This window comes from Meleagris gallopavo, chromosome 6, assembly GCF_905368555.1.
Source record: "Meleagris gallopavo chromosome 6, MGAL_WU_HG_1.1, whole genome shotgun sequence".
NCBI lineage: Eukaryota > Metazoa > Chordata > Aves > Galliformes > Phasianidae > Meleagris > Meleagris gallopavo.
In genome coordinates, this window is record NC_139409.1 from 16945331 (window position 1) to 16957462 (window position 12132).

The 12132-nt window shown below is 38.8% G+C and overlaps 1 protein-coding gene across 17 annotated transcripts in view; it reads right to left on the reverse strand.

Moving 5' to 3' along the window:
- KIAA1217 (KIAA1217 ortholog) overlaps positions 1-12132 on the reverse strand; it is a 354008-nt gene that overhangs the window by 157176 nt on the left and 184700 nt on the right. The window contains exon 1 of one of the 17 annotated variants that reach the window (XM_085227259.1): positions 8639-8899. The exons of the other annotated variants lie outside the window; for them this stretch is intronic. Coding sequence (XP_085083385.1) covers positions 8639-8758 — 120 coding nt within the window. The 5' untranslated portion in view covers positions 8759-8899. Of the gene's footprint in view, positions 1-8638; positions 8900-12132 lie in introns of those variants that run through there. 17 annotated transcript variants of the gene reach the window in all.

The following is a 12132-nucleotide window of genomic DNA, read 5'->3' on the forward strand; positions in this document are numbered from 1 at the left end:
GCAGCCATAAATATGCTTCCTTTGCATAAACAGGGCGAAACTGCCATCCTCTTCTAGCATCAGTACAAGAGATTTCCACAGATATGCTGTGGGAGAAAGATTTTCCCAGGACCGCTGTTGCTGGGGCTCACCTCACTCCCTTTCCTGGCTATGTTTGTGTCACTGTTGGCACAGGACAGCCAAGGGACACCAACTGACACCACGGCTTGGCCCACTCAGCTAACAGCACAGGTCTATGAGATCATCTGCACTCCCACAGCCATCCTTCCCAGCTCCAGGGTCTTCAGTCTCATCACTACATGGGGACGGAGCAATCCTGGAATTCAGCTAAGGGAAATAGTTTAAAAATACCAGTTCTATGCAGGAGGAAAAAAAAAAAAAAAAGATAATATCCAGTACTCCGTGGATGGAGCAGTGCTAAACCAAGCAGTGGTCCTGGAAAGAAGGGGTTCACTACATAGGCTTTCATCCCTTCAGACCATGAAGAAATGGACAGAAAGTACCAGAGATGATGAAATTGAGGCTTCATCAAGTGGTGGGACAAAGCATAGGATGGGTATCTGCAGACAGGTTAGGCAGTGAGATCGTGGAGAAGGACAGAAAGAAAACCAATATTTTAATCCAGTGTGCTTCTCAAAGAGCTTTACAACTTCAGTCACTTTGCCTTACACCAATTACCGCACAATTTAAAAAGTTTTCCCTTAGCCTTGACTTATTCACAGTGTTTATGCAGCCCTAGCAATCCACAGCCTGAGAACAGGACACGTCACTTTGCAGGCAGAAATGACGATGACCCAGGCCAAGCAGAAGATCCCATCATAAGCAGCATCAAAAGTACATCTCCCAGGAGCCACAAAGCCCTGCACACAACCTGCACGCTTCACAGGGAACAAGGCCAACACCCAGGAACAGTACAGAAAGACAAACCCAGGACGCCATAACACATGGCAAGGTGGCATTTCACATTTTTGTTGTTTACATTTGGAGTAATTAATTAGTTGACTCCATCACCCACATCATAAAGTGTGTTGTTATTAGCAAAGTCACAATGCTTAGGTCAAGTCACATTCAGCCTCAGCAAAGAACTCTAATAAAGACTGATTATATATCTGACTCATTAGTACTTCTCTGGATGCTTTGCTTTCCTATAGCTACTTATTTCATGTCAGACGGAAAACGAAAATACTTCTAATAAAAACTGACACACATTATATCTTTTATTGTGATAAGAAAATACCCATTCCTTTCAAAAGGGAGGGATCGTTGGTTGTAATGAAAGTTACAGGGAATTTGACATACTCTAAGCAAGAGGAAATGTTTAAGATCTCAATTACCAAAAAACAAATTTTATTCTTTAGAAAATTTCTGCTTAAAGTTTCCTCTTTTTATGGGGTCTCATGAATAATGTTTTGGTGCCAGAACAGAAGAGCCCCGTTAGCCAAGCTTTTTCTGTGCTGGTGAGAGAACCCCAAGATCACAGTGTTATTCTTGACTCATCTTTTCAAATGAATCTGTTATATTACAGCTGGAAAAAAAACAAATGTGGATGGGTCTTGATATTAAAGCAGGTACTCGTGAAAAGATGCATTTCAGAGTATTCCTGTATTTCTGCTTTGGTTTGAAGTGCAATTAAAACAAATAAATAAAAATAGAAGTTTTAAAGGATGCACTGAGTCTGGAACTCAATTTAGATTTTTGTTCTTGACTGATTTAGACTGAAATTTCAGGAAAAAAAAGAACAGAAAAAATCACTTTAATTTCTCAATAAAAATATCTCTTTTTTTAAAAATGCATGCCCTTTGTTTTTAAATACCGTCAAAAGACTGACAAGCCTGGAGATGAGCTCCTCTGCTTATGTGCAGAGTCAACGCAGCAGGCAGACTGCAAACCTTTGTACAGGCACAAACTTGGAGAGCCTACCATGGGGACAGGAGGAAAATAATAGTTCTTATGCTTGTTACCGTCAAGCTTACTACTACTTACTACAATCACGTGATACTTACGAATGCAGACTGTAAACTGGACAAAGTATAGACTGAACACAACTTTTTGGAAAAAAAAAAAAAAAGCTTAGCTTTTACTATAAATTTGATTTTGCTCAAACCAGAAACAAGGTCTAAGAAAGCCAGAAAGACAAGCATTACAGAAAGCAAGCAAAGATGGCTAACAATTTCACAACTACCAATGCTATCTCTTATCTCAGACAACTGGAAATTACAGATTGCAAAGAAATTTTATTTTTTCCTGATGAATTAAATAAAGAAAGTTTTAAAAGAAAGCTATCCATTCACCCATACGTGTGCTTTAAAACAGATATGGCTCAGATTGTCCCTGGAACCATTAGCCAAAAACAAAACTGTCCATACAGCAGTGATGAGTGCCACGCTTACCTCCAGCTGGGTTACACACAGCCAAATCAAAGCCTAATTTTCCCAGCCACGGACACACAAACCTCCTGTACATCATTCACAGCATATTTTCCAGCTACTAAAATTCAGCTCCTAAGCACCAGCAGCTTTCTGAGGCACTCACCTCAGTCCCTGGGGTCTCAAAGCTCCTCTGCTGCAGCAGTCAGCTCTGCAGCACAGCAGGACTTCATTTAACCCTTTTTAAAAGAGTGTATGCCTTATGCCTTACAGTGAGATCTGTGCTATGCCTTGAGCCTAAAGCAGTACATATGCAACACAATGCTTCTCTTCCTTTTTTATTTTTACATACTGCTGTGATTAGAAGAGTGTATCAGGACTTATTTTCTTTGAGATTTCTTGTATTACTATAGTAAACACAGCATTTGCCCTTTTCTCAGTTCTGGCCCTATTCGTAACAGAAGTTCTTCATTCTCGGACTCTCACTTCATTCTCATTCTCTCCAGAAATCTCATTTCTATCTCTATCAGCTTCTTCCTCCAGACAGGCTCCCACCTCTTCTGCAGTGTTAGCAGATAGCAGTCAAAGTGGTGCAATGTCCCATTTTCACGTATGCTTTTACGTATGACTGAACATTGCTCCACTGAAGGATCTTTTATTCCCTTATTCTATAGCACCCAGGAATAATTTGGTTGTGGCTGTCTCATGATAAAGGTGTACTGTAGTTAAGTTCACATTCAAAAAAATTCAATGTAACCTGACCCGTTATTTGCCCACTACAACACACAAAACAACAGGGACTTTCTCTGGTACCTTACAAAATGATACCCCATCCCTGGAGGCATTCAAGGCCAGGCTGGATGTGGCTCTGGGCAGCCTGGTCTGCTTGTTGGCAACCCTGCAGATAGCAGGGGGGTTGAAACTACATGATCATTGTGGTCCTTTTCAATCCATGCCATTCTATGATTCTATGATTCTATGAATTTCAGGGTGGAACAGTCCTGAGATACGTAATGTTGTCACAACTTTTACTGACATAGGTAAGAATTTTCCCAACAAATACTTGAGGATAAACTCAAAATTTAGGTCACTGTAGAAAAGACTTCTGAATTAAGAGCATCTCAACCCCAGGAAGTTGTTGACGCAGTGACCATTCAGGCTTTTTTTTTTTTTTTTCTATGATCTATACATTTGTACTGCAACTGGGATCAAACAATATATATTATTATTTTAATTACAAATGGTAAAGCCTATTTACCCTAATTCTACTGAACATAGTTATTTTTATTGTAATATTTCCCATAGAACTCAAATTTGTATCTTATGTTTTCAAGGAACCTTCATTTTTAAGACTTAAAGCAATTTTTTAAATTTCTGAAATAGCTCATTGTTATTAACAGTGCTACATTCAAAGGAAGTGGGGTCAGACTCAGTTCCTTATGAAAAGTCCCTGAAAAATTAAAATTGTATGAATAGCCAAGAGCCTCAGTTGCATAATGGAGGCAGAGAAGGAACCAATAAATCTCTGTCAGTTATCCCTATTCATCGGTAACTTTTGTTTGACTAAAGTGTACCAGCTAGAAAAGCAACCTGTCATGGTTCGAAGATTTAGCGAGATGAAAAACTTCTTGCTTCCCTTAATAATTTGTCTGAATAATGAATCATTTCTACTGTGAAAAATGTTGTGCATTACTCCTGATTTGAATCTGCCTAACTTTCCAGTTATCCTTTAGTTTGTGTTATGATTTTCATTACTGCTCTACAGAGCTGATACTAAAACAGTATTTTCTCCTGCTTCAAGGGACTTAAATTTCTTAATTGAGGAGCCTCCCTATTTTGACAGGTTCAAAGAAATAAAAAATCATGTTTCTCATGCCTTACTCCAACAGGAAGTTTGTGACTTTCTTTTGCAATGGTCCCGTGGTTCAACATCCCTTCAACAAAGTTGAGCCCTAAGCTACCACACCTATTTTTGTTATAGTGCACATACATCGTCCTGGAAAATAACTCCTGCTCCTTTTGCAGTAGGAACTCTTGTGAGCACGAAGTTCATAAGATCCTTAAATCTCTTCACTGGGAATCTCCTTCACTGGGACTAGTTAGCAGGGCCCCAGATAACCTAATCTAAGGCCCTGCTTTCTACAGAAGGTAATCTGAGGTCTTTTTTCACAGACCTTGATGCAATACATCTTCTTCCACTTACTCAACCACCACTAACTCTATCACTAGTTTCTCTTCACATCTTTATAGAACTATCTGCCAGCATTTTTTATTGTTGGTGGTAGTATGGGTTTTTTCGAAAATTTTAATAATGAAATATTTGGACAACAACAGAAAATCTCTTACTAAAATATACTCTCTAAGCTTGGAATACACTGATTTTGCAACAAGTTATTGTGTACTGACAGAACAATATGTCAAAGTTCTGTGATAGAAGATTTTTAATGCAATTGTTTGGCAGCATGAGCAGAACGAATTTCTGGACCTAAGTCCAGATCCCAGTAACTAGCTACATTTCTATAAAAGCAACCGTTTAACATATTCCCAGCAACCAGTCAAGAAGTGACTTGCAGCTACACTTATATTTTCACAAAAGAAATGTTAGTTCATGACAAATTTGCCTGTAAGTATAAAATAAGTTTGAGCGATAAACTCGACAATGTTTTGTCAAATTCAAATTGGCAAGCCAGGATAAGACCACTTTATTACCAACTCTTGAAGCAATCCACTGACATCTCCAAATGTTAAATGTCTCCTCCTTCTCCCTCTGTTTTCCCCAAGGGCAGCAAACCTCAAGACTGATCATTCTCCCTAAAACCTTCTTGAGGAAACTGAAGATGCTGGACTTCCCCTGCCTTTGTCTGCAGGCAAATGCATTCCAGATTTCAATTTTCCAGACGGAAGAGTGGATGCTATACTGATATCACTGACCAGTGATTTCCCAGGACTAAAATAATGCCAGGTCACATGTTCCAACAGTCCAACTATGTTAGAAGCTACTACAATTCAGGCTTCACTGCAACAGGTTGAGGTTAGGAGGAATGTCTCTTTTTGATATTTTATCTTTCAGGTCATTTCCCAGAAGCTAAAGTAATCTTCTCTATCCAGCTTTCTAAATACTGATACTTCAGCATTTGCTACCGCTAGTCTTTCTGTAAGGGTCACTGTATTTGATAAATGACTTGTGGCAGCCCCTAATGAAGAAGGGAAGACAAAGAACAACCCCGTAGAAATATTTCAGCTATAGCAGAAAGAATATGCACCACAGTTTGGTTTCATTCTATTTATCTAATACTGTGGTTGAGCAAAACTCTGAAAAGTTTCTTGGCCTGTGAAACAGTATCTGCAAATCCTTAAACAATGAGCTTGTTCTTAATGGTTGGATTAATTCAAATTGTGTAAAACTGCTTAGATTAAGTTTGAACTGCTTTCATGTAAAGTAGTACAGAAATATGTCAAGGAACAAACACAAGTTTTGTCCTGTTGACTCTCAGATTGCTAATTGAGCAAAAAGGGGAAAAGCCCTGTTATGTGGCCTGTGATCTTATCCAATATCCTTTCTGTCTAGCATAATCTGGCAGGAAAGAATGAGCTCTTCTGATAAGAAGAAATCTCTCTCTCCTTCCCTCTTAAGCGAAGGTATAGTAGCTGTTCTCCTTCAAGATAAACAGAACTCATACCACAGTATTTATTTAAGATTTTTTTTTTCAATATGAAGAATTATTAACTTGTTTCAATTGTGTCTTTTTGGATAAGACTAAGAAAAACAAGTACAACTCCCACAACTCAGTGCACTTTGGACTTACAGAAGCAAACTACAAACATAGCATCACTCAAAAAATGCCACTGAAAAATAGTACCTTTATTAAGAATTCATTCAGATGCTTTTGAAATCATCTACAATGAGCAACGATTAACCCAGACACTCACCTGGGAATGTGACATCATTTAGATGTTTGCACATTCCAACTTATTGAGACCTTCCAGTAAGAGCTTGGTTATTATACACCATCTACCTTGCCACATGCTTACGTGCTGTTTTTAAGAAAGTTAATGGGGAAAAACAATGCCTTTAGTACGTTGTTGACAAACAACTACACTCCTGTCAGGTATATTTGAGTGTTATTCCTAATCTGCATCTGAAGCAGGAGCTTAGATGAGAAACAACTGGCTATTTTCATTTTAGACAAGAACAAAGTGACACGAGAGATAGGAGATACCACATGTGCTGTGAAGCTGGAAAGAGTAGTTCCTGGCAATGCTTGGAGCCTCAACTTTCAAATGATCAAATAGCAGAGGTATTGCTATGACTGCTTACCTGTCTCAGTTATCAATGAGAAAACTGGAAATTTATTCTGTGTTGGAGAACCAAGGCAGTTTAGTCATGTAAAAGACAAACCGTGTTTTTCTTGAGCATAGTATCACAATATATTGTTAATCCTGCAGCCTGCTCCAGTCACTGGTTTTCAAAATTTTTCTAATGGTCCTGCTCTTATGCACCCACCAACACACCTAGAACTGATTCAAAGCAATCTGAAGAGGCCCCCACACCATCAGTCTCTGATTTAAAAGACAATATATTACCCAAGACTAATCAAGACTTTTCTTCTTTACACAAGTCTTATTCAACTCTCCCTGAGCAAGAGAACATTTTGAAATGATGACTGCATTTTAAAAGACCTTTGAAAGATCACAGAACTCAGACCTTCAAGTAAGTTTGCAGACCACAGGGGAGATAAGCCAAAAGCAAAGCAGTGGTGGCTACGTGAACTTCACTTAAAAGCTTTGCTAACTTTTGTCTGAACATCTTTTTTTAATTTTTTTTTCTTTTCCAGAGGAAGTTAGAAAAGCTGTTCTGCTCTCAAAATATAATGGAGCAATCCTAAAATTAAAAAGGAGAAAAGCAGTGACAAAAATATTGATATTTTAGCACTATCTAAGGAAGTATGACAAATGGAAGTAGAAAGCACAAAAATAGAAAAGCACTAGATTCTTTTACCACATAAAATACACAGAATTCCACCTTTATCTCACCACTATAAGATACTGAAAGATAATCTAAGCTGCTCTGGTTTTGCCAGGCAGATTCAATGCATCTGTAGGTCTTACTCTGTGTTTGGGTTAGTCTGGTGTGTTCAAAATGCAATGCAGCAGGTAAACTTAATCTGAAAGGTTATGTATCTCCTTCAGAAAAATAATCTTCATAGAGAGTTATCACATTAAACCAAAGATCTTTCTTCTACCAATTCAGAGTTATTTTCCCCAGTTTTTACAACTAAGATAATATAGCTGTGATGTATAACAAAAAGACAAAAAAGATAAGAAAGACTCCCTTTCTCTCTAGTAGTACATTGCTAATAGGAATTGTGAGAAATCCACAAAAGTTTATGAAAAAATGATGAGAATCTTCACACAATCTTTCCAGAATCTTCTGTTTGAGAACTTGCGATCTTCTTTTATAATTATTTCCCTAGCTTTCCATTTATAAACTATTTAAACTTTCCCTAAATTTCAAGTCAGCTTTGTCTATATAGCATAGCCACAGAAAAATCTGCCAGATATGGTGTAAGAGCAACTATTCTCAAACATTCTGTATGTTGAAAAAACCATCTCTAAGACAGGTTTAAGTCATGCAAAGACAAGACCAAACTTGTGAGTTCAGAGCTTCTATAAAACAAAGCAATACCTCCTGTCAGAGCATGACAGGAAAAAAAGACAACTCAAAATATGGCAGCAGAAGCAAGAGAAAAGAGATGAAAAAGTAATTCACTCATCTTCAGAGCACTAGAACCTTTGGAGTAGAAGTCTTCTGTTTGCTAACTCCTTCATTTCAGAAGAAGCACACAAAGTAGCAGTTATACCAGAGTCCTGGAAGACTTCCAATGAATAGATTATGCAGATTACACCTTACATATCAATACTCTCTATAATTAGAGAAAAAAGCAATCTGGTTTTTGGACAGTGTATGACAAATTTTAAAACCTGGAGATCAAAATCAAATTGTACGTTAGCATGGTGCAAGGGAAGCATTTCTTTGGCAGACCTTCAGTCTCACCCTCAAGAGCATGTGACAACTAGTGCGGTAACCTAGAGCTTTGTGCCTTTGAAAAATCAACCTAGAAACATGTATAGACAAAAAAATAATAAAAATGAACATTAAGAACATTCCTTCTTCCAGGGAGAAGCCTTCTAAAAAAATTGATCAAAAAACTTCTATTAACTCTTATACCAGCCCCACACAGGAAAGCCCTGGCTCTTCCTCAGAGCTGTACCTGGCTGACAGAAGAGGCCCCAGAGGAGCAGCAAAGAGCTGAAAGGCTCCTTTTTCTTCTCGGTTGGGCCGCAGAAGCATTGGTGGCAGAAGCATTAGAGGCCTCCTCCTCAAAATCCATTTCCTCAGTAGCCAGGTGCCATCAGCATGGAGCAGCAGTCAGGAGCAGCAGCGCTCATCTTCTGCACACGGCAGATTTCTTATAGGTGTGCATATGCAGCAGAGCCTCATCGATGTGAAATTTCTTTGCGCATCCGGGTGTATGAATGACTCACATAGAAAAAAATACTGGTTTTTCATGGTTGCATGCTTGCATAGGGGTGGGGATTGAGCACATTTGCACATGAGCAAGACCTACCCTTTTGTGACAGGATTAATGCCTGAGACCAAGTACTTCATGATTGAGCAACAAAAACAAGGGTAAAACATGCACAGAAAAAAGAGCTGAAAGACTGCTATCAGGGTAATACAAACAGTTAATGCTATGGTAAAAACTCTTGAAGAATGAAACTCCAGTAATACCCAAGCATCACACACGACCTCCACAATGGCCTTGCATTACTGAAAGTTATTCATCAGCCTGGGAGGAAACTTGACTCCTACTCACAGCAAGGTCCTAGGATTGTATGAGATTAGCCCAGTTGCTCAGGATGGGATCAGGGCCCTCGCAGGGAGCCCTGTCCTGCAGCAGCACCCATCAGCTGCCAGCATTGAGAGCTGGAGTTGTCCGGGAGCCAAAGAAGAGCAGCAGCAGGTGTGTGGGGTCCACACACACACGGGAACGCCGTGTGCTAGAGCATCCGGTGCTGAAACATTTGACAAAAATAAAGTAAAAGGGAAGTACACATGAGCCAGAAATTAGATGCTTGCATCTGATACCAGAGGAAGGGAGCGTCAGACAGACAACCTGCCACAAACTTAAGCCAGCTTTGCTGCAGTCAGCAGGAACACTGTCACTGACATCAGTATGAGTGCCACTTGGGCCAAGAAAAACATTTTGTATCTGCTCCTCCACACCCCATCCCACCCAGCTCTTCTGCAAAATTTGGAAGGGAGTTCTCCATCAATTTCCAGAAAGCTTTTGAGGTTGTTTCTATTATGTGCTTTCATTTACATTCTCCAGCGACAGACACCATATTCTGCAGTCCCTGGGCTGCGTCATGCAGAAAACCTTCTCACCCCTCCGTGCTTTCATGCCAAGGGCCAGCAACAGGCACTACCCTGCTTGCATCCCCTTCAGTAGAGGCCAAAGATATAGCAGCTTGGGTGAGCAGCTGAAAAAGCGACTGAAACAGCCGGCAATTTCAATAAAGAGCAAAGCCCTCAAACCACTGCCAGGAGTTCCTACCTGGTGTAGGGAACCTGCTTTGGCAGGGGGGTTGGTCTCGATGATCTCTAGAGGTCCCTTCCAACCCCTACAATTCTGTGATTCTGTGATTCTGTGAGTTACTGCCATATGACGGTACCCACAACTCTGCAGTGACTCCAGCCCAAGCACAGAGAACACTGAGGTTGGCCCACAACCCTGCCTAGGAAATGGCTGAGATTTAATATTGTCTTTTTAATGGCAATGACTGCAGAGCTATTACACAAGTTAAGTACAAGTTGTTTTTTCAAATACATAATATGCAGAATAAAAAAGTCAAATTAACTCAGAACACCAATGATGTTTTGGTATGTGTTTCTTAAAGACTTCTAAGAAAAAAATACAGCTTAGATAACGAAGAAATGAAACAATCATTTCTCCTTTAAAAAACAGGAAATAAAACAGCTTTTTAGTATCTACTGGAATTTTTATAAATATCCTAGTTTTTCAGGTATACATTTTTTAAAGAAGTGTCTAATTTATATGTCCACTTTTATTTTTTCTTGCATTCTGCTAAAAAATTCTCCCTTCTAAATATTTACTTTTATTTAAACCAACCAATCAATGCCACTCAATTATCTATTTATTCAGTCAATGAGAAGCAAGTGACATTTCTTCTTATTCTAATCAAATATTTGTTCCTTCTGTGAGTAATTTATTACTAATTACAATAGTCTGATGTATGGTGCTTTGTGTTACTAAAAATAGAGCTACAGATGAATAAATGCAGTTAAAATTATCCTTTCAAAGCACAGTGATAGAAAGTCCAGAGCTCATACATAGACATAGACAGCTTCCACACAGACTTTGGACAGCCACATACCCACAAAATAGGAGCAAACTGGAAAAGCCTTCTGCTTGCTTATTCAGCTGGTGGTTAGTCTATCTGGTAATGAATTCACCAAGTAATACATAAAATCAGAATCAACTACTTTCCAATTTAAAAAATGTTTTAACTTATTGGTTCTCAGTTTACTTCTTTCCTTTGCTGCCTTCCTTGGAAGACAGCCCTCTCCCTCCAGACTGAAAAAATGCTTCATTGATTGAATTACTATTTTGAATTCAATCAATATAAGACCATGGAGACAGTCTGCTAAATGGAAATGTGATTAAAAGCAATTAAAATCAAAAATATTCTCAAAACTTCTCAGTTGAGCACCTGTATTTAATATCATTAGACACGAAGAAGTCAAAAACTTAGCAATACAAAACAGAATTGGACATTCATACAAGTACCAAGAAGATCCAGTCTAATGACTAACACGAATAATGTTGCCGAAGACAAAATAAATCTTAAGCTGGCAGACAAAATAGTCTGTAGCTACTAACGAATGGAGCATGCGTGATGTGCACAGCTGACTATCTACCATCCATATTCCTCAAGAACCCATATGGCAGGAGCTATAAAAAAAAAAAATCAGTCTCCGTAGATTTCAGGAGGGACCCAACAGGATAGCTTCTCTCTTTAACAATGCAATTTTGTAGACCTTTTTCCTTTTAAGCAAAGTGTACCTATGGCTGTGTACTAACCAGAGGGTGAAAATCTAAAACAAAGAACATCGCTCAGTGCTTACTAATGCAGTAATCTCCACATGAAGGGCAGGAATCACTACAATCCGCAGCACGTGGGGCCACACGGAACGCAGTAGTAAAAAAGGTACTAACTAATAGCAGAAAAAAATAACAAAAAAAGGACCCTTTAAAACAGAGACTTGGAAAACAAATCTCATCCACTAGAAGTCTCTCTGTTGGCTTGATGTGCCAAGATGCAAAACATAATGCTACCTGATTCTGAATTTACTTAACTGGCACAATTACCACTATTGAGTGAATGTTAAAAACACATCTCAGTGGCTGCTGTCAGAGCCACAGTTGTTGCCTGCAATTTTAACAGTAGCACTGTTTCTCCTGAAAGGAAATTGTAATGTTCGTAAGAGATTTGTTTGTCTTATTTAATCTTGTTCTCTTATTTAAGCCCACAAAAGAGATTTAAATCACAGGGATTATAATTAAACCAAGTAAATTAATCAGGTGACTTCAGTGTAATCTACCTTTGTTAAAAAATCAGCTGAAAAATGCTGTAGTGCAGGAGCAATGGTCCAGAGGTGCATTTACTTTGCTAATGACTG